This window comes from Phalacrocorax aristotelis, chromosome 3, assembly GCF_949628215.1.
Source record: "Phalacrocorax aristotelis chromosome 3, bGulAri2.1, whole genome shotgun sequence".
Taxonomy (NCBI): Eukaryota; Metazoa; Chordata; class Aves; order Suliformes; family Phalacrocoracidae; genus Phalacrocorax; species Phalacrocorax aristotelis.
In genome coordinates this window covers 70,817,020-70,840,084 of record NC_134278.1, presented here as the reverse complement: position 1 = coordinate 70,840,084, position 23,065 = coordinate 70,817,020, and the positions used below count along the sequence as shown (strand labels likewise).

At 38.4% G+C, this 23,065-nt stretch overlaps 1 protein-coding gene across 1 annotated transcript in view; it reads right to left on the bottom strand.

Annotated features, from left to right (window-relative positions):
• SYNE1 (spectrin repeat containing nuclear envelope protein 1) overlaps nucleotides 1–23,065 on the bottom strand; it is a 311,148-nt gene that overhangs the window by 122,295 nt on the left and 165,788 nt on the right. Inside the window, exons 61-78 of the mRNA XM_075087908.1 lie at nucleotides 22,478–22,650; nucleotides 21,441–21,594; nucleotides 21,157–21,300; nucleotides 19,842–20,006; nucleotides 18,320–18,637; nucleotides 17,407–17,562; nucleotides 16,548–16,718; nucleotides 15,481–15,807; nucleotides 14,007–14,159; nucleotides 12,567–12,734; nucleotides 11,432–11,608; nucleotides 10,427–10,573; nucleotides 8,103–8,228; nucleotides 6,452–6,628; nucleotides 4,407–4,672; nucleotides 1,490–3,650; nucleotides 750–1,087; nucleotides 316–460 (exon numbers count right to left, since the gene is read on the bottom strand). Of these exons, the coding sequence (XP_074944009.1) occupies nucleotides 316–460; nucleotides 750–1,087; nucleotides 1,490–3,650; nucleotides 4,407–4,672; nucleotides 6,452–6,628; nucleotides 8,103–8,228; nucleotides 10,427–10,573; nucleotides 11,432–11,608; nucleotides 12,567–12,734; nucleotides 14,007–14,159; nucleotides 15,481–15,807; nucleotides 16,548–16,718; nucleotides 17,407–17,562; nucleotides 18,320–18,637; nucleotides 19,842–20,006; nucleotides 21,157–21,300; nucleotides 21,441–21,594; nucleotides 22,478–22,650 (5,466 nt within the window). The remainder of the gene's footprint in view (nucleotides 1–315; nucleotides 461–749; nucleotides 1,088–1,489; nucleotides 3,651–4,406; nucleotides 4,673–6,451; nucleotides 6,629–8,102; nucleotides 8,229–10,426; nucleotides 10,574–11,431; nucleotides 11,609–12,566; nucleotides 12,735–14,006; nucleotides 14,160–15,480; nucleotides 15,808–16,547; nucleotides 16,719–17,406; nucleotides 17,563–18,319; nucleotides 18,638–19,841; nucleotides 20,007–21,156; nucleotides 21,301–21,440; nucleotides 21,595–22,477; nucleotides 22,651–23,065) is intronic.

Genomic DNA, 23,065 nt, shown 5'->3' with positions numbered 1-23,065 from the left:
CAAAATAAGCAGCCCTGTTTTTGTCTTTTACAACACAACTCATAGCTATTCAACACACCTCCTCGTTCCTCCCAGTTCTCTACAGTCATAGGCACATAGGCAGACGTTAAGCTGGAAAGCAGCTAAAAATATCTGTCCCAGTCACCCCACAAATAAAATGTGTGTTCTGCACAACACAAAACACCACTTGGTGTGCTATGATACAGTTAAATGCTACAGGAAAATATCTAAAAATTCAGATCCAGGTTGCCACAGGTAGGGACCTCCATAACATACATTTATTTTCATTGAAGGAAAACTATTTCAGTTCCTTACCTTATGTGTTAGCAATTTCTCTTCTGCTTCATGAGAAGAAGCAGCTTTAGCTACTGAGAATTCAGATAATTTTTCCTCAGCCTCATTCATAACTTCAATAACTTTCTGTCTTGCTGTTTGGTACTCCTGCCACTCAGAAGCACACCTTGAAAATATAGTTCCAGAAAAAACAATTTAATATAAAACCATTCCCTACTCTTCTTCTCAGTGTTGTTCCAAGCTTTATATAATTTCATCACAGTTTCCTCAGGATCACACATCTACTCAGTCAGTGGGAGAGGAGAAAACAGAACCCAAGAGTTCTGAATCCAAACATCCACTTCTCTTAGCAGCAGCACAAACATTTTACAAACTCCCAATTATTGTTGTGATCTCTTTCTTTCATCACCAACAAGGTGCACTTAAAATGAAAGGGAAAAAAAAGATTAATATACCTTTGCAGCTGCTCTTGCTGGGTTTTGGCTTCCTGCTTCGTCCCTTTGGCCTTTTCTTCCAGTTCAGCTACATTCTGCATCAGCTGCTCTCTTGCTGTGGCTTGGATAAAGGGCTCTATCTCAGACACAAGACCCTGTAACTCCTTCAGATGATTACTGAACTGACTTTCCGTACTGAAAAATTCAGTGTGGTTCCTCAGATTCTCCTCAGAGTTCTCAACATCAAGACCATTTCTTGCTAAATGTAGAAATTCCTGAGCATCTTCAAGCCAGTCATTTGCTATCTGTATCACTTGGTAGTATCTTTGGCAGAGGCTATATAATTTATTCAAGGTAGCCTGAAATAAAAGGGAAAATTATACAGAGGGTCATAGACGTAAAATTCTCATCAGCAACAAAAATATATTCTGCTAAGAGTCTGGGTTTTGCCCATTCTTCCTTTCTTTTTCCTTTATCATTTCTAGAATACAGATCTGGTGAGACTACATGGAAGTAGGTTTTGAGTGAGTTTGCACTTCTACATGCAGGTATAAATGCCTATTAAGGAAGCGTTTTCTCCCTGCCCCTGCCAAGTCACCCATGGCAGGTCACAATCTAAGTCACAATCTAAGTCATTAAAAAAAACAAGCAACAGGATTATTAAAAATCAATCTTTTCAAGATGGTTACAAACATCAAGCCATAGAGTCATATTTTTCAGCTTTGTGAGTGAGAAACTAATGACACTTAGGGTGCACGAACCTGTCTCATGTGTATAGTTTCTTGAACTTCACCATCTAGTTCTGTCAGCTCAGCAAGAGTGTTTTCCAAGTCAGCAGGTATCAGCTCCTTTGCTTTCATATATCTCTCTTTCTCTTTATTGCTCAGTGCATTCATTATTCTCAGGCTTGACTGCACTTCTTCCTGATGTATCTGAACCTTTCGGATTTCTTCTTGGATGCTTTGCAGTTTAAGGTTCACACTTAATGTTCCATTAAGTTCTGTTTTCACCCATCTCAACCAGTCGAGCGAGCGGCAGATTTCTGTCTGGAAGTCTATGCTTTGCACAAGTCTGCTCTCGCACTCCATCACGGTGTCACCAATGGCAGCATGCAAAGACTTTAGTTTCTCTTGCCAAGACTGCACTTGGTGATTTGCTGTCTCACGTGCAGATGAGTCAAGCTGAGGAGAAAGGGCTTCTAGATGTTCAGTTATTCGCTTCAGAAGACTCCCTGAGTCTTGCAAGCTTCCCACCAGAGAATGGTACATTTTCAACTTTTCTTCTATTGGGAGTGTTTCTTCATTTACCTTAATCTGCTCCCTCTTCACTGCCTCTAGTTGTGCCTCAAACTGCATACACATTTTCTCATGCTCCTGGCATGCTTCTATTGTGTCTTGCAACAGGTTGATTTTCTGTTCTATTTGCCTCTTCAACCTGTGATATAGCGTGACAAGTTTCAACATCTCATCTGGTTGCCATGGCTGGCCAGTGCTTCGAAAGGCCTCCTTCTTCTGGTTTAGTTCATCCACTGCTGCACCAAGGCTCACCACTTCACTTAAGAGATCTCTGTAGGCCTGCTGGAGTGACACAGCTTCCCTGGATAAAAGAGCAGCTGGAGCTTTGTCCATGTTAATAAACTGGTCTTCTAGCTCAGTCAGAGCTTTACTTGTCAACTCGATCAAAGAGGCATACTCTTTTCTGGCATAAATTGCTTCCTGAACTTTAAATAATTTTTCTTTTGCCAGAGAAGTGACGATATTAAATTGCTGAGGGAGAGTGTTAAGTTTTTCATCCAGGTAAGAATGATCCACTTCATTAAGTGATGGTAGGATTTCTTGACCATCTCTTTGTACTGCAAGTAACAGATTTTCGTATTCTGGAGTTTGCTCAAGAATCTGTTGATATTTTGCCAACTGCGTGTACAGTTCAGAGTTACTGTTCATTACATTGACTTCTGGGAATGTGACAATATCAGCTTGTTTTAGCCAATGGCAAGCTTTATCCAAATCTTCTTTGAAGTATTTCCTGGAAACTATATTTTTCTCCAGTTCTAACAATCTCTGGTTACACTTTTGTAAAACAGTGTCATACACATTCTGTAGTTCTTGCAGTTTACCTAACACTTCACTCTTTTCTTGTTCTGATGCTTCTTTCATTAAATCCCTTCCTTGAGCCCACAACCCCATGACTTCATTTTGATAGGCCTTCAGGTTAGCCTGGGCATTCTTACAAGTCCTGATCTGTTTGTTCACATCTTCTGGCAACAGACAAATGTGTTCTGGAAACGCTACCTTCTTTTCATGCTGGTGAATTTGGTTTGTGGCCTGAAAGACTGCCATAAGAAACTGGGTCTTTTCAGACAGTGCTTTATTCAGGTGCTTTCTCCTCTGGCCAACCAGATCACTGAGACAATCTACATGGTGCTGTGCATCAGAAAGTGCTTTCTGCAGCTCCTGCCTTTCATTGAGCCCTAGGTTGGTCATCACCCTGTCAGCTTCCTTCACAAGCGTCTTCAGAACAAGCTGTTTGGCTTCAAGCTCACTGCAAATGGTAAGATGATCCATGAGAAGACTCTGAGCCAAATCTGGAGGAGGGCTCTGTTTTAGAGCTTCTGAGATACTAGGTTGCTGCTCCTCTGCCCATTCCATTAGTTCCTGAAATTTGGAATGCACCAAACTGAGCTCTTCTAAGGTTGAAACAGAAACTTGAATTTTCCTTTTCACAAGATCCTCTAGCTGAGTCCAGCGTTGCTCAAAATGACCAAACTGCTCCTTTACTAATTCTTTGTCATCAAGATTCAGATGTTCTATCATCTTCTGTTTTTGATCTTTCAAATCTTCCAGAGCAAATCTCCTTTCCTGTAGTGCCAGTGCCAATTTTTGCAAAGCTTCAAGGTGCATGTTTGTACTTTCAGCATCAGATCTGTTATCAAAATGGACAGAACAGAAATTATTAGATCCTATCTCAGGATAGACTTTTAAAAAGGGTCAGGATGACTTACAAGTCCACTTTATACAGAAATCAATATGATATAAATACCTACATTTTTCACATTCTTTTGAAGGTACCAGCCTTGAATATTAATTTAAAAGTTTTTGATTCCTCTCCCTTTACTCTGAAATGTGGTCATAAGGCTGACCATACAAGTTAACATGAATACTACAGAGTAGACTGGTTATATTGCACACATGAACAAGTACTGAGGTTGAAGTGAATCTTGTACCATGACAGTGATAGCAGCAGTAATAGACTCTCACAATTTTACACACGGCTGGTGTGTTTATACTATACAAAGCAGCTGCAATTATTTAGCAGAAGCGACTAAACTTTTATAGTAGTCTAATAGATAAAACACAATATGACAATGAAAAACACACATGAAACACGGTAAACACAAATGAAACAGTTCAAACAAAATAGCCAAAATGCTTGAAATATCAGAAAATGCTATACCCTGAGATGGGATCAATCAGTACTTGCCTTAAAGACAAACACTGAAGATCTGGCTTCCAAAACTCTATTTCAATACATGTAATTGTCCTATAATTAATAGGGGAGGCTTGCTTTTAGTTAAACATGGAAAAAGGGATTTTTAGTGGATCCAGCTTAGAGACACTCTGTGAACAGCTCTTTCAGCATATATGCACTAAGTCAGCTTTGTGTGCTACTGTTTTTTACCTAGCCAGGTTGTCCCACTCTTTTGTGAGCTTTTCCAAGAAAACTTCAACTACATTCATGCGATCATGATAATCCCCTGTCCTCTGCAGATCCTCCTCCCTCTGAATGAGCAAACTGTGTGCCTGAAGGCAGAGGTCCAGCCACTGGTTGCTCAGCTCTCCTATTTCCTTGTGTTCAGGTGATTCCTGTCCTTGGGTTAGTTTGTTCATCTTCTCAGTCACAGAGGTAAGAGCTGCCTGCTTAGACTGCAACTTCTGACTGAAATCCTGAAAAAGATACAAGTCAAAACCAATAGGGTGACACCTACTCAAAATTGGAGTTTGAAAGATGGAATTTTAATAAAAACTCTGAAATAAATTGTGTAAGGACTAATCATCTGCCCAGGCAAATGCTGCGCAAATATAAAGTGGAAGAAGTGCCTTCTCCCCTCCCCTAACCTTTCTCCTCATCTTGTCAGGTGAAGACAGGTTGGTTATAGATATGAAAACAAACCAGAGCAGTTTCCAAGTGCCAGTGATAAAACATGATCAAGTCACACCTTGCTGTCCAGGCTTCTGGACTAGCACAGGTCCCACCATACACTGAAACATACAAGGTAGTCTGGGTCACATGAGAACTCATTTTACCAGTACTGTTTCTAGCTCATTTTTTGCCTTTTCCTTTTTCATTAGGGACTAAAAATAGGAAGCAGAATCCATGAGTCACTGAGCCCCCACATCCATACTTTGTTTTGTTCCTACTTCTATAATAGCGATCATTATCACTGCCATTATTGAAACAAAGGCAATGATTATCTAGGTATGATTGCTATTTTAATTAATAAATTCCTGTAAATAAAAGAGTCTATCTGCACACACATTTCTTACCAACTAAGCCAGAGAGAACCCAAAAAAAGAATATAAAATATACTGACAACTAAAACTAACCAATTTTTTTCAGCACTTACACACTGTCTAGGGTAAATATAATATTTTCCCAAATTTTAGCAAAAAACTGACACTACACAACCACGCCCAGCTCCAGCACTTTGCTGGGATGATGAGTTTTCACTGGGAGCTAGTAGGGATTCTGGAGAAGAGATGGTACTGCCCAGCTCTGTCTCATTCCCCTTTGTGAATGCTTCAAATAGAGCTAGGCATCTTCAATTACCATGGGAAATTCAAGGAAAAAATACACATTGTGCCCCATCTGACAGTACATCAAGTGCCTGTCTTCCATAATAATCCAAAGTTCCTGACTGAAATAGTGAAGAAATACAGACTTCTGCTCCTTCGTGGACTAGCAACAGCTCAGTCCACATTGTGCTGAGGTATCTTCAAGGGCTATGAATTTGTTCAAACACTTGTGTAGAACAGACATGAAGAGGAAGTGCTGTTTGCTTGTCAAGTAACTCCTAACACATCAGTAGAAGAATACAAGCAACATCTAGAACAAAACAGCAAAACCCAAGCATTTCATCATTTATCAAAGAAATAGTCTGTTTTCCTGTTTCTTCTTGTTACTTTACTGATGCTTGTGATGTGTGCAGAATGGCCATAAAAATTCTTTAATCGGTGAATGAACAAGTGAAGATCTGAAGGCATTTGTCTCACTATTTCAGTAAACTAAATTGGGTTTCTATCATACCTTCCTCCACTGGTTTTCAGAGTCCAGCAACATTGAACAGTTTCCTAGACTAATTTTGAAATAAATCTGAGAATTTAGAAGTATCAGAATCAAAGAACTTCGCAAGCACAAACTACAGATCCACTGTGATCAGCAGTTAGCGTATTAAAAGCAAAGTCAAATAAGAACAGTAGGCAGGCGATTGTCTACTGTTAAAAAAACAAAACCAGAAAAACATTGAAGTACCATGTTTTGCTTTCTGTGTCACCCAGTAGCATCAATATGGAAACCTCTTTCCTCTGTCTCCTCTGCTCTTGCTTAGAACATATTAGCAATTTTATGCAATATGCACATATAACCTGAATTATATTAATATCATAATATCAGCCACAGGATGAACAACTACTTTACCTTCTGTTCTTAACCTAAAGTCTCCTTACCTTAACCTGAAGTACCATATTCTGGGCAATGTTTAGCTCCAACTCTGCCCGTCTCCTTTTCAAATTCTGTAGTTGTTGATCTGCATCCTGGAAATATATCCAGAGCTCAGCCTTCATTTGTTTGATCTCTTCCCAGCCTTGAGCCAAATACTGTGAGTGCATTATCTGTTGCTCAATCTAGAAGAAAAGAAATGAAAAGGAGTAGGAATGCTTTAATGCAGCTATTTTTGGAGAATGGAGGAGGAATAGCATTCTTTCTCTGAGCACAATACTCTACTAACAGCAAATTTCTGTGCTAGGTTCTGAAGGGGCTAATATTATCCACAAGAAGAGTCTTAACCTTCAAAAGTCATAAAAATCAGACCTATCAAAGGAAAGCTGCGGAAAAAAAAATAATCATTCACCCTTGAAAGAAGCAAGTATATTTATGAGTGTATGTATTTCAAAGTGTTCTCAGTGTTCTGTTAAAGCTTAAATTAACTGTATGATTTAGTCTACTGCATGCCAAGAATACTACTGGATTGTGCCCTACATGCCTTCACAATGACCAAATAAAAGCTTAAACTAAACACTTTCATTTAATTTGCTTAGCCCAGTTATTTTCCCTATATGCCTTTTGTAAAATGCTGATAAGAAGAATGCTTACCGGATCTGAGCCCATCAATCACCTTAAACCAATAGTCACACAGCTTCTTTTGCTCAAAGTACAGCAGTAGGGTGCCTTTAAGGTTTAGACACTCAACCAGCTTAACAGATCTCAGCACTGTACCATCTGTGATTTCTTAAAAATGTTTCATTGCTTTATATGTAAAAGCAGAATCTTATTCTGATGTCTGGGATACTTTCTAGCTATTCAGTATTTGGACTGCCATTTTTTATGGATTACTTGGATTTGTACAGTTTGGTTCTCTGGTATGGAATACTGTTACTGTACATATTAGACTTTTACTCTTGGTAGAAGTAATTTCAAATGTTTAGTTGTGTGTGTATGTGAAACTAAAATTTTCCTGTTTACAAACACAGGAATGTTCATAATGTTTCTTTTCTAATAACTCTTATGTTTATAATTTTATTCTAAAACCAAGTATTAAGTTACTTTAAAACTTAAAATTGGGGTACACTTCCATAAATTCATATGTTGAAATAGATGCACTGATTTATGAATTGAACCATTATAGTGTTATTATAATTAATATTTTAGTATATCCTACTAAGAACATTAGTCTACTGTTGAATAAATAATAACAGTAAAATATGTCTAAGCTTTAATAAAATACAGATAAGAATAGATTGAATTGTGTTGTATGAAAACAAATAATCTGGATCAGATTTTCTTCCATAGAATGTTATTTGTGTGGCTTTAGGACAAGATCTTGTAACACTGCCTAAGTACCTTTAGCAACCTTTGCCATGTGTCTTTGTATTACTACCAGGATAGCAATTTATGGATTTAATAAAAAAAAATAAAATAATAAAAAAAAAAAGTAGAAAAAGAAAGAGAGAAAACTATTTCTAAAAATAATGCTTAAGATGAAAGTAAAAAGACATTTCTTTAAACCATTACCCAATAGGACCTTTTTAAAAGAGGACAGATCAAGGCATTTAAAGCTCTAAATAGGATTAAAAGCAGGTTGCTGTGGTTATCTTTTACCCTTTGTTTTGTTTGTTGAATATCTGTTGCTGTACTCTTCACTGTGGCATCTGATAGATCACACATGGAGCAGAGAAGATCCAAGTATGTATTGGCCTGTTCCTGCAGAGCCCGGAAATGTTTCACCTGAGGGAAGACAATCGTCAAATAAACTCTGAGACTGTGGAAACAATCTTTTATTTTATTACAAGCATGTATTTTAGTACTCTTACTTTAGCTTATTATTTCCAAAAGATGAAATGTAGACCTACTCTGTTTTACTGGGCAAGGCTGCTGTCATGATTATGGAAAAGAGTAGCTCTGATTGATTATCATCTAGTTATCAAAGTGCTTAGTGATATATGCATTACCGTTTATTTCTTTATAAATAAAGCATTGCATATATACACATGGTTTCAACAAGGTGACTTACTTTCCTAAAGTGAATGGGAATCAGGGCTTTATCCTATTATTAAAGTGTCACGTTGTCCATACCTACAAAATTCTCCAGTGTCTGATAGATCATGGGGAGTCCAGCCCTGCAGTGGCACAACACGCTTTCCCACACCTTATGAAACCCTCCTAATGTCCCCAATACCTACAACAACTGCCAAAATGAGATAACATGATGCTGTTGAGGGTTCTTGTTCTCGACATTGCCCGTAGAAGCTCACCTCTCCCTCTGAAGATTTTCCTTATCCCAAGAGAAAACGATTGTATTAGTGCTGACAAGGAGGGCAATAACATACCTCCTAGAGTCCTAGGGAAGAGCGGTGAGTGACAACCTAACGCAGAGGGCCAGTGATGGGTCCTTGTGGAGAAAAAGTTGAACATGACAGCAGTGTGCCCTTGTGGCAACCCCGAATTTCTGTATTAGCAAAAATGCATAGAGCAAGCTGTGGGAAGCAATTTTTCTCCTGTACTTACACTAGTCAGGCTGTGCCTGGTGTATTTGGCCCAATTTCCCTCTTCCCCTGTAGAAGAGAGACTGGCAAACCGGTGCAAGCCCAGAAAAGGGCTGGTGAAGATATGGGGCCGTAGTACATGGCATTTGGCCAGGTCTGAAGGAACTGGGTTTGTCTAGCCTGGAGAAAAGATGCTAACTGAGATCTGCCATTACTTAAAATGATAGGGGTCAGGTGGCAGCAGCACTGAGAAGACAGAGCCAAACTCTCTGCTGCGGTGAGCGGAAAAAGGACTAGAGGGAAAAGTGACAAGCTGCAACAAGGAAATTCTTCCTAGTTATGAGGGAAAATAGTTTTCACACTGAGAACAGTTAAGCACTGGAACAGGGCTTAATCCTCTTGGATGGTCAGCGCCTGCAGTGCACCAAAGGACTCTGCAACCTCTATCTCCTTCTGCTTGGTGTTTGGCTGCCTCTGCTCAGGGCCAGCTCTGACTTGGCCCACCTGGGACCTGGCCAATGGAACAGCACTCAGAAACCTTCCCTTGCTCAAGAGCTGCATGCAAGCTCAGACCCTCACCCACCTATGAGCCTCACCTGAGCTACCCTGTAGGTGCATCTGTGCCTGGCTGATCCTCCTGGTCTTGCCTTGCTGCCCTGATCTCCTGCTTCCACCTGGGACTGGCCTCATCCCTACAGACTTGCCTGGTGATCACCCGATGGTGGCTGACACCAGAGGGACTCTGCTCTCCTCACCTGTCTGCTGTAGGTCTGGATGTCATTGGGAAGGTGCTGCCCTGCCGGCCCCACTGTCACCCCCTGCGCTTGCGGAGCTGCCATCTGTAGCATTTCAAGGTCTCCTTAAGCCACTTGGTCAATGAGCAACCCTGAATTCCAGCATTTTTAGTACCATAACAGTTTAATTTGAAAACAAGGTACAAATCCAATGTAAAATACATTAAGTTGCTAAAAATAATCACGAAACAAAGAAACCATTCCTAATGCTAATGTGGGCTAAGGCAGTTCTATGCTCTTAGGCTGAAAAAATTGTTTTAATTGCCTGATAACAGACTCTGTGTCCATGGTACAATAAAACTAGGTCTCATGCAGGGACATTAGTAGACAGATAGGCAACTGGACAAGCAGAAAGACCTTTCTGCCAAACCCATCTGTAGAGTATCTGAGCAGGTTTATCTAATTAGTCAACTTTTTTTCAGGTAATGTATTTCTAAGCATTAAACATTGCTAGCAAAAGCCCTGTGTGATTTTTCACCTACAGTTATTTTTGCACTCAAGGTATTCCTTTTGGAGCTGGGAATAAACAATAAGGCTACACAGCCCTCTGAGAAGGTCAGAGAGAGTAATTTCTGTGACTATACAGCTCTTACTTGCACTCACCTTATTAAGGATAACTGAGCATTTTTAGGTGCTGAACTTTTACCTGTTTAACTGCATCTGCCAAGCTGAAAGGTGGCCAGGTAGTTGGCTTTGGCTCTGCCTGCACTGTAGACAGCCAAGTCTGGCACTGTTGTAGGGTATCTTGATGATTAACATGCTTTTGGAGTTCATGTTCCAAACTCTGGTACACCTAAAATAAACATTTTTAAGGTTACCACATTTTCAAATACCACTATTGGCTCTCTTCTCCCACCTTGAAAACTGCAGATAAAACAGAATTAAGACTGTAGATATTTTAGCCCTTGTACATAAAAGTACCAAGGGATGAAAGCTCCTTAAGCTCTCACTTCATCTTGCTAATTTGTGGAGAAGATGGACTATTTCTAAGGCACAGCTTCTGGAAAGAAAAAATAAAGATGCAAATGCAGAGCACTATCTCTTATTTCTGTATTCTTATTCAACATTTTGCCACTGATCTACATTTACCTACCTCTACAAATCTTACTGACTATGAAGTCTACTTTTTGGGGTTTGATTTGGTGGGGTTCTTTTGGTTTTGTTTTTTTTTGTTTTAGACTATGTTGACTTAATCTCCTAATTGGATTAACAGAATGACCCAGCTAGCCCTTCTTAACTGTATATTCTGGTTTTACTGAGAGACAGTATTTCTTAGCACATAAGACCCATTAGGTATGTATGCAAAGTATGGACACTAAGAGTGCAATCTTCTCCCTAGTTTTTGAAGCAGGAATATTTTGAATTTCTTTGCTGCAGCTGCTCAGAAGCTAGTGTAACATACAGGTAGTGAGGGTGCGGAGAAATTAAGGTAAGAACTCATAGGTGCCTAGTCTTGCTGGCTGCAAGGCAACGTTTGGATGACAGGAATTCAACTGTAGAACGGTAACGATGAAGTGCTGCATTCGTAACCTGTAGGCTCAATGGAAACAGTAGAAAGAGTTTTATACTGTTTAAAGAAACATGTATTTAGAGAAATAATAATGTGTGTTGTTCTTAAATGGCATAAAAACGTTTTTGAAAGAAGACTTACTCTTTGGGCTGTGCTACATATGGCAGAATAGCTGTCCCTTGTGCCCTGAAGATGGCTTTGTATGTTTTGCTTAAATTTTGCTTGAAGGTGTTCTGTGCATTGATTGATCAAATAATCACCTTTACTCTTAAGGTTGTTCAAACGATCTTCAAATCCTGCAATTTCTTCCATGATAGCCTAAGAAACAGATAAAATACTTTTGAAGAAATATTTTAAACTTAAAACATGTTCTGCGTCACAGTTTTTTAACAACGTGTATTGTTATAGTCAAGCTATTAAAGTGTATGCTCATTGCAAAATCATTGTCAAAATTCTGTACATAGATATCTCACACAAACATCAGTAGCGCTGTCATAATGTGTAAACACTATATGCTCATGCTCCAAGATTCCCCTTAACCTTCCTTTGTTGCATGCTCTCCAGGGCTCCACCAACTTCCCTTTTGTCTAGTAACGAGGGCACATGCTTAGTCATGTCTTATTCCATAAGCTCATCCACTGTAGACAGTTCTTTCCATTGACTTTGGTGGAGCCAAATTTTCATCTAAGGTTATTTAAAGAATAACACACTGATCACAATGAGTTAAAAGATTTCAATATTTGCCCTTGGAATCTCAGTTTTAGGAAGTCGTTTTGCCTTTTTTTATATTCTAGGAAGCACTGGCTACCAATGTAGTGAATGATTATCATTAATAGCAACCATAACAATACCTTGAATAAAAGCAAGGGAGGAAATGTTACAACCTCATAGAGGCAAAAAAAAAAATAATTCAAAATTTAGAATACTTTTTATCTTTAAAAGTGCCAGAGCAAAAAGTGCTTTAGTGGTAAAATGACCCTAATCTGCTTTTTGTAGTCTATTTCCTGGGACATCTCAGCAAAAATCTGACACAGAGTTCAGACCAGTGTACAACAAAGCTCTTATGCAGATGCAGTCTCATCCAAGAAACAGTGCTAACACCAAGGTAGATCTGTTAACTGCATTAATGACACTGACGTTTATTTGCACAGTTAGCACTAAGAGGAATAAAACAGCTGTATGACAAATAACAAGAGCTCTGGAGTGAACACAGAGAACCAAAGAAGAAAAATGCTATTTTACCAGACAAAGGACGTTTACCCAATAGCACACCCACCTTGTGGTTAGCTAGTTGCTGAGTGATTACTTCAAGATTGTTACTCTCCATGAGGTCCGGGCTGACCAGCCTGCTGGACATATGTAATAACCATTTCTCCCCTTCTTGCAAATCACTATTGTAATCCTCATGTTCTTTTACTCTCACCTCTAAGGTTTCAACATATGCCTGCAGGTCCACAATAACCAAAATTAAATATTCAGGTAATTACAAGAACAAAAAAAAAAACCCTCAAACCAAAAACACCCAAGAGCTTGAAAGCATAGTAAGAGTGTTATCTTCTAAATTTATATTCTAGTTGAGGGACTCTCACATGATTAGACTGTTAAGGAAGACATCAAAGGGATTGCTTGTGTGAATAAACTTTGTGGTACTGTGCAGTATTTTCACTCCAGATAAAATACTGTACTTTGAGGAGAGCTCTGAGGATTGCCTTACTTGAAGAAACGGAAAACTGTCATTGTGACATTAAGTTCACTTAGAAACAATTATTACACGCTCTTTGAGAGACTGCACACGACCTACCAAATGTTATGATTGGGTCCCTGCTGCTTACAGCCTTTGCAGGTACATATTGCCTGTGATTGTGGTAGGCAAATTAAGAATGTACACATTGAGGCAAAATACTTTTATTCTTTTCAGAAAGGTTTTTCTTATGTTTCTCTACACTGAAGTCATCAACATTACACAACAGTTCTGTGGTACAGATCAGAGGAATGTCTGTAAACTAAAAATCAACTGTAAAAAAAGTCACCTGCTATTGGTGGATGGATTGGCAGTTAGAAGGACTTAGATCAAACATAAGTACTAACATGGTTTGCAGAGCTTATCCTTGTTAGGAGTATAACCTATTAAAAGCTTTAGGAATAATCATACTTTAGGATGTACTTAGAAGTATTAGATCTTTCAAAATATTACATACATGTGGACTAATGAATCAACGTTAATTAATAATGCCCTTGCTGAATTAAATTATATCCATCTTGCCGTTCATTTTCTCTAGTGACTTCCATTCAACAACTGAACTAGATTAAAAAGGATTTATGCAAGAGGTAGCAGAAACAAGAGACAAAATGGTATAATTTAAGGGCATCTGTCCCCTCATGAAATAATGTATTTAGAAATCTATTCAAGCAATTTGAAATAGTAACAATAGTACAAACTACTCACTGATATACTTCCCTTTAGTGCTATGAAGTCTTCACCTGCCACACTCAAAATTAATTTCAGCTACTTGTTAGATTTATTTAGTAGTTCTTTCCATATTCAAGGATCATCTCCACACCCCGCACCCCTCCAAAAAAAAAAAGGTAATTAAATCTAACTGGCTCTGTGTACAGGATGTGACATGACAGCATGAAACAAAGAGTCAACTTCTTAAAGAGGGAAAAAAAATATAGCAAACTGAAAGAACCTAGAGTTTTCTTTCTGACTTTTTACCTTCGTTGTGCTGCAGAGTTCCTGGTAACTGCTCTGAAGGTCTTGTATGTTGTTCTTTAGAGTCACATCATTGACCAGATCAAAAAGTGCTTCTCCCTTTTCAATGACTGATTTTATTGAAGGCTCATGGGACAGAACTGTCTGCTGTATGGACTACAACACAAGCAAGAATTAAAATATATATACTGAACACGGACGATCTATTTCACTAACTTACCTTTGATCTGAAGCACAGCCTTCTATCATGGTATATATCATCCTTTCCAGATGAGAACAACTTTGCTACCAGTACAGGACTATGTTTCTCAGCCATGCCCTGAGACAACTTTGTGGGCATCTAAGAGCAATTGCTCCTTTTGTGAGTGGCTAGGAGCATAGCTAATAATCTGGAGCTGGTGAAGGACAGGGAGCTAATATGTGTGAAGGGGCAAGTGCCAGGGACAAAACTTCCTCAGAGGAACAAATTCTGCCAATAGGCGGGAAAGTACCACCAAAGCCATCCCCTTAATAAGACAGTATGCAGACAAGTCCATACGATTGTACTCTCAAGAGTATGCAATCTGATCTGTTATGTCATTGTGTCACTGGCTCAGACAGCATGGCACATGCCAGCATCTAACAAATGACAATGACATACCAGCTCCCCAAACACGTAGAAAGCAAACACACAGCTATGACATATGACTTTGAGTATTGAAGATGCCGAGGTTAGTGGGCCGTTTCAGGGAGAAAGCCTTGGTGTTGTGCAGGTACTGCTCAGCAATAGCCAAAACATTTATTTGTCAGCCACACTGTTTTAGCCACAAATGTAAAGCACAGCACTCTATGGGCTGCTATAAGGAGAGTTACCTCCATCCCAGTCAGACCCAGTACACATCGTATGAATCATCCATAATCCTGGAGTATTTTACAAAACCATGATTAAGAGAAGCAATGAGGGTTGTTGTCAATTTTTTCTACTCTTTTTTATGACTGGAAAAAAAAAACCCAAAACTTTTCACTAACTACCTAACTACAATCAAAGGCAGCCATAGCAGCTGACTGTCTTAGATGGCAGCTGAGCTGGGGTATTCAGCTTTAACCAGAAAGCTGATTAAGCCAATGTAAACAGAGGCAATGTCTGCATTGAAGGAAGACCAGCTGATTTCTATCCTTGCTTAAACAGCAGTTAACTCTGTTGATATCAATGGAATTACTCATATCTGTACTCATAAAAGAATTTTGCTCCATAACAGGAAATTTTCATATGTGGAAGCCTTATTAGGACATTAACATTTCAAATCCAGGTGCTCATTCTGGTTTGTAAATGCAGGTATCATGCATCTTTTCACTCTGATGCTGATTTGGACATCCAGATCATAGACATCTCATACATCTGTTGAGGAAACTTGAACAGACATCTGGATCAGAGGATTTATTTTGAGTCAGTAGTTCAAAATCAATTCAATAGTACAGTGATATAACCCCTTTTTACCTTGTATTTTGACAATTGGGCCTTCTTCTCATAGAGTTCGCTCTTTGGCTCTGCTGGAGCATGTAACATGGCTTGGTACTCTGTGACCCACTGAGTTTGTGCCTTATACTTGTCTGAGAACTCCTTTGTCAGCAGAAGACACTTTTCCGAAGTCATGTGCTCTTTCCTGACAGAGCCAGCCAGCTCTTCAAGCTGTTCCACATGTTCTCCAATTTCTTTTCTTAACTGGTCAACTTCATTTTCTTCCATGTACTTTATAGCTCGCTCCCCCTTCTCACGGGCAGATTTCAGTAAACTGTGGCCTACGTCCATATCACTCAATAGCAGCTGTGAAGGAAGTGTTGGTTAACAGAAAATGTATGCAAGCTCTTGCCTTTTTTTATTATTATTCATTGTAGTTCTATTATCAGTGAGAGACTCATTTTATTATTTTAATTTTGCTAAGGACACAGAAGGAATTGCTAGGGAAACTGAAAAAAAATTGCCTGGAGTTAAGGTGTGGTAAACTAGAAGGAAGCAGAAAAAGCAAATACTTCTGTTCTGCAGGGGGTTGTGAAAAAAAAACAGAAGCTGACCACTACCAGGAGTGGATTCGTACTCCAGATTCTGGAATAGATGAAATTTTTCCCTTAGCATATTATGTTTAAGCTGCAGGACATGAAAACTACAACTGTCAGAGGAAACCTGAGTTTTACTACTGAGTTATTTCTATGAGGAGAAACAGGAAGCCCTTTTTGCCACAGCGCATGCTGGTATAAAATATACATGAGAGGATGCCTTGCAAGGGGAATTTATTTTAAGTTTTAACCTAAAAAAACCCCACATACAAACATGCCTTATGGAAGGATAGGATTATATTGTTTAGGACTTTTTGTAAACTCAACAATCAAACTGTGATCTAACGTGTATATGCCACGAGAACAGACAGTTTTACACTAGGTGGTCTTTATCCTATTACTTTCTCTGGGCAAGGTGAAGTCAGAATTTTGAGCAGCTCTTAAGATGCGTGTTAAAATATAGCTCTTTTTGCTGAACAGAAACAAAAATTGCATTCAAGAAAGCTGTACCTCTAGTTTCTGTACTTTTTTCTCCATTGCTGTTTTATCAACCACGTCAAACTTAGTGATCACATTTCTGAAGTTCTTGTTAGTAGCTCCGTACCAATTTGTATAAGCACTGAAAGCCAGTTCTGACTCTTCCATATAGCGTATTTCTTCTTCCAGAAACTTTATTTGCTCCTTCAAACAAATACGGAGTGTAAGAGAAGGAAACAAGAACCACCCAGATGTTTACCATTGCTATTGACTAAAGATAGCAATAAATTGCTGTTTATTAATAAACCTGATATACTAATATTAAAAACATAGGTTTTGACTTCATTCATCTCTAGTGGATAATTCTCACTCGGGTCTTGTCACGGTGTACATAAAGCAATCACTGATGTTAAAACTGAGTTAATACTAAACACTGAAAAGGTACTTATATTTTAAAATTTGAATTGTGACTTGCGATTATGGTACTATGAGACACTAGTTAAAGTGACTTGACGACTGTACATTATCAGTTCAAATTTTCCCCATACCTATGTGTTTCAGTGATAACCTGAAAACATTTCTCTAGAGGCCATTCAGCATTCAAGCATACTGAATTCTGAATTACTCTCCTGAAACGTCTAAGAATGACAGTAACAACATCTGATTAATAATGAATATTTTTGAAAAGGCATTATCCTGATTATGGTTCTCTAATACATTTAGTCCAGTGAAATGTTTGTGTGTGTGTATATATGAAATACATCTGAATATTATACTATTGAGTCCACAATAATGAATAAACTCTGACAAAGTCTAATTAAGAAAGTCTGTTTATAGTTGCTTCTTAACTGATAATTTATGATGTTACAATGAATCAATTTTCATTACTTACCAAGACATGAAGAAGAAGAGTTTGGTAGCGAGATGTAAGCTGTGTAGCCTGGCTTCCCATTCTACTTGCAGTGAGACTTGCCTCTAGTATTTGCTGAGCCAATACCCCAACTTCCTCCACATCATCTTTGTAGAGTGTAATTTCTTCATGCCACTTCTATGACAAAGACAATATCCAGGTTATATGACTGTTTCAAAGATCTTAAACACAACAGGAATTTATTTGTAACTGTCAGGAAATAATTCAAAAGGAAAACAAATACATGGTTGTAAAAATGGATTCACAACAGGAAAATAAAACAGAATCTGATGAAGGTTAATGTAACTAATATGTTGGCAGCTTTATCATACCATACAGACTGCATTTTGTAACAATAGATTCAATACTTTCTTTTCTGTTTTCCCACCAAATAATAATAGAAATGCAACCTGGAGTTCCTATAGAGTTTGCCCAAAGTTTTAAAGGTGACTGTAAAGCATAACCTTGAATCTCTTCAAATCTGCTTCCTGTGTTCATTCAGAACCATGTCTTCTCCTTAGAGTGACTAAAGGATTATTACTACATCAACACAGCAGAGTCTTCACAACAGAGATGGTCGCATTTTGCTCTTGTTACATTAACTCTTTCCCACCCCAGGACCAATCTTTGTCCTCAGTTATGCCCTCATATACCACAAAGCTTATGAATTCCGGATCTCCCTATGAGGTTTCAACATTGATATAGCCATGCCTTTACCAGTAAGATGGGAGGAACCCGGACCCAGAAGGCACGAAGCTCTCTTGGATGCATCATTCTAGGCACCACCTCAGAATAAATTGCTAGGCTTCCTGTCATTTTCACAGTGCAAACAGGAACTGATGTGGAAACCTCACATTGTATTTTGCTTAAGGAATGTCTTAACTATATTCTTTACCTTCATTAGTTGAAGCTGCATCTCCTTTGTTGCTCTACCAGACTGCCTCCCAGTCCTGATAGCAACCTTCTCCTCCAGGTCTGTTAGCCAGTCGTTAACCTTCTGAAATTTTTTCTCCATTAACCTCAGTCTGCTCACAGTGGCATTTAATTGGCTTCTTGCTTCAGAAAGCCTGTGCTGATAAACTTGCCAATCCTGCCGTAAGGATTCCAGGGCTCGGTCTTCTATCTGGGGAATGCCCCAGGGAATCACCTCCTCTCTGGCACGGACAGCAGCATTCAATAATGCTTGTCCTTCCGCACAGTGGACCTGCAGCTCCTGTGAAGTCAGAGTTATGGATACATACCCTAAATTAACCGCTTTCATTCACACATAGCAAACAAAGTCCTGGTTCTACTTAACACAAAAGCAGTTACCTCACATTATCTAGATATTCCCTTTAGTTATCTATAGTTGAACACATACTACACTATCTCTAAGAACACCTATGACGGCATCCTCACCTACAAAGCAAACCAAATATCACTATTATCGACAAGTGAACCGGAGAAAATTATTGACAAAGCATGCATTAAATTCTTTCCCCTCCTGTTAAGTTTATCATTAGTTCTGAAACATTAGCTGCCTGAGCTGACATGGGATGGATGCCATCCATTCAGCACAGCCTTAAATTCAAGACTTTCTAGCTGTGGCAAGCAGACTGTAAGACTGATTCTAAAATTCAATCTGTTTAAAAATAAGGAATAAGGTGAGGCTTCAATCTTGTAAAATAAACAAACCTATCATTTTTACATATGATTGAGACACCATTCCAAAATAATTCTGATATCCTCTCCTAGACCTGTGTGGCATTTCATGCTTAATAGAACTTGATTAGAAAGCATGAAGGGATTCAATCTCGTTAAAAAATATAACCAGGAAATTACCTTAAGAGAAAACAGTTGTGTGTTGTCTTAGTTTATATTTGAGATATATATTCAGATTTTCAAAATAGATTCAGATTTTATATAGTAAACTATAATAACAAGACACATATGGAGAGTCCCTGATCATACAAAGACCTTCTCAGTATCCTAAATAAAGTAATATTTCCTGACTCAAGTACAAACCTTTTGCCAATTCAACAACAGGTATGAAAGCATTTTAAGCCCTCTTAAGATCATAGCTGGGAAATTAATTACTGAAATACTGTAGGTTCACCATTCACTGTCACTGGAGTGATTCAGTAACAGTCTTGCCACTTCACCATGGGAGCTAGCCTACATGACTGGAACTGCCTGAAAGTAGATGCATCTGCACTGTTAGCAATAAAAAGAATATTTTTGGTATTATGTGAAACACAGTGAAAAGAGGTAGGCCTCTTTTGAGCAGCAAAGTACTTATATGTACTTATATATAATGTGATTCCACGCTGTTCTTGAGACAAAAAAACAGAGATGCCATTTTTGTCTGGTAATTAATATTATTCTGTTGTTTTACAAGTAGGATTTCTTTTTTACTTAGGATGTTACAGATTATGCACCTGTAAGTCTCGGAGTGTTGCCTCCTGTTTCTGGACATCACCATCAAGATGTGATAAACAGTCAAGTTTCTCTTGTTCCTTCTCCAGCCATACTTCAAAGGTCTTCAGGTTTCTTTGGTACTCTTGATGTAAGTTAAGCAGTCCTTCAGCTTTTGTTACTGCCTCCTGATTGTTAAAATATTTACTTATATGTAAATATATATCTTAGTGTATCATCAAACCAAGAAAACATAAACCCCAGACTTCCATCAAGGTGAAAAGTTTGTATCTGATGCTGAGCTTTCCTAGAATTCAAGAGTACTCGGATTCTGAGGATGGTTTGATCAATTACAGGGAAAGGTAGAGCAAATGTAGGGATACAGATACTTATCCTAAAAGATTCTTAATGTAAGCTAAAATGAATACTAGGTATTTTGCTAGCACTTCCCAGGACTTACTCATCTCTCTGGCAAACCTGAGTGAGTTCATCCACAAAAGGTCCAAAGAAAGACAGTTCATTGCATTCTTTGCAGTTGTGGAAGAGAGGACCATAAAACAATGAATCACTTACGTTTTTGAAAAACTGAATTTTGGCCCTTTCCACAAGACAAAGACATCATTGATACAATAAAATTCAATTTTACCACACTGCTGACATGAAGAAAAGTTGCCGTCTGAGCATACATTAGACATTATTTAATTACCACAGAAGAATTTGGGTTAACTGGAGACAATCACCTAGCTTTAGATGTATCACCACGTCTTTTATAATTTCTTCTTAGTCTTATATCTTACATGAAAATCCATCTTGGTCCTTATCTGTCTATGCCCTAATCTCTTCCAGATCTAGGATATTAACACTTATCCGTAAATGTAGTATTTACCATGCTGGGCCTTTTGACATTACAGTCAGTTTACTTGTTAATAAAGTTTGTGTTCAATAGTAAGCTTCTATAATTGTCAACCATTTGTGAATTACATGATTGACTGGTTACATTTACTTTAAAACATACATTTATGCAAATCAGAGATACTTCCATCTCTTCAGTCACAATGGGTAAAATAACATCTGCACTGAAGTCAGTGAGACTTCTGACATGGAAATCTCCAGACTATTCGCCTGATGATTTTTTCAGATTCAGATTTTTAGAACCTTTCTGAAACAATCTGAAGCTCAGTGGTACAGGAAGGCAGACTGACAAATCACACTAAACCTTTCTGTTACATTATGTTACAGCTGTTCCCAAATTTTTACTCCTCATTTAACTGTAAAACAAATGATCTTTTTCCTTGTTGCCAACAAACCAAGAGGGAGTGTTATCAAGAAAAACTGTACCCTTGTTCTGTCTTTGAGGAACTTATACCGCTCCTGAAGGTCCTGGAGTTCAAGCTGAGTGACATAATGCTCAGCCATTCCACTTCCTTTCACTTCAATTGTCTCCAACAAGCTGCTGTGACTTAACACCTCTTCACTGAGTAGCTGCAAAACAGGAGGAGAACAGATTTATGAATGGGCAACATTAAAACAAGACCACAGATTAATTTTGCAGTTATTCAGCCTCTTTTGTTGCTTATAAGGTGATATGGGCTTGTTGCTGGTTTGTTGTAAAGCAAACACACCTTTGCTTTGCTGAGAGCAGCTGTTTTTTCCCTCAGTTCAGCATATTGCCTTTCAGAAGCATTCATAGTTGCTTCTACTTTATCCATCCAGCTGGAAAACTGACGAACATCATCCTGGTAACTTGTCCATTTGGAGAGAGCTCCTTCCAGTTGACTGTAATTTAAAAACACATATTTGTTGTGATAGTGGAGGTTGTCATGCTATTTAAGCAGTGAGACATAGTTATGTACAGTTTTTCTAGATTATATTTCTAAGAAAGATGTATCACAAGCTAAGCAGTCTGAGACAGAGCTGTTAAAATCCTACAGGTTTTTACCAGGAGCACTGTTTGGCTGATAAAGAGAAATGAAGTTTTCCGAATTTGGAATATTAAGGAGTTCTGTAAGTTATGTAGCCAGCTGATGTATTCTAGCTTTAGTAAATAAAATGCAACTGAAAGGATAAGATCCAGAATCAGAAATTTTCTGTCCCTTTGCGTATATTTAAAAGTTGCTGCATTCTAATGTTTAATTACCCTTGTTGTTTTAAATTGAAATACTTACATCTAGTGATGCTCCACCAAAGAAGGCTGCATTTTTTCTCCCTGTATTTCTTTATTCTATCACTTTGAGAATCACTATTGGACTCTGTAATTACAGTACCTTCTGTGAAATAGCTAGCCAGTGGAAAACCAGACAGGATCTTGACAGAGCAACGCAACCATTAATGTCTGTGACAAGATCTCATTTCTGATAACAATTCAAGGCACCAAGTGCAACTCAAAGTAGAATTTACAACACGATTATGAAAATTGAATCCACTTTTATGAGTATATTGACAATAAGTGTTAACAAAGCTTAGATCCCTCGCAGTTTCTTCCCCTTTTTCTACTTCAAATCAATGTCATTTAAGGCCTCTAGACCCACAATGTTAAATGCATGCAGTCATTTTATAAGAATTTGACTCTTGTAATAATAAAAGTGTGGGAATTAACTTTTCAAGGATTTTGACAGTGCTTTATTTCTAGGCATCATTCTGCACCTCATACCCTTTTTACCTCTTGCACTGGATACAAGCAGACAGAAGAGAAGCCCAGCTGTCCTTCAGAGTTTGCAACTGCCGTTCAATCACCGGTACTCCCTCCAGAGAAGTATTTTGCAGAACAGACTCTCCTCTTGTCAGAACCATTTTCATTTGTATTTCTTTTTCTTGTTTCACTGCTAACAGTCCCTAAAAAGTGAGCAGATATTATTCTACATCTATCATTAACTGGGCATGAATATACTAACGGGCTTTCTTGGAAAATGATCTGATCAAAATTAGCAGCTTGTACAAACAGTTGGAAGAAGGACAGTGGGGCTCACAGCTAGGCTTCACAAGGAAAAAGCGACTTTCAAATAATAGGCTTTGCTATTAAAAATAAAATCTTAGTTGACAGGGAAGTTTTCATAGAATCTGTACAGGTACTTACAGTGTATCAGAGAAGGTACTGTTGGGTAGAAAAGCTGACATTCCAAAGGGAATGCCATTTAGATGGAAAACAGGAGGATTTATTCCCAGAGAAAACAAGATGTGATTAAAAAGCTCTTCTTCAGGGCTGAAATACAGTTCTACAACTCTAGGATCTATTTGCAACACAAAGGTA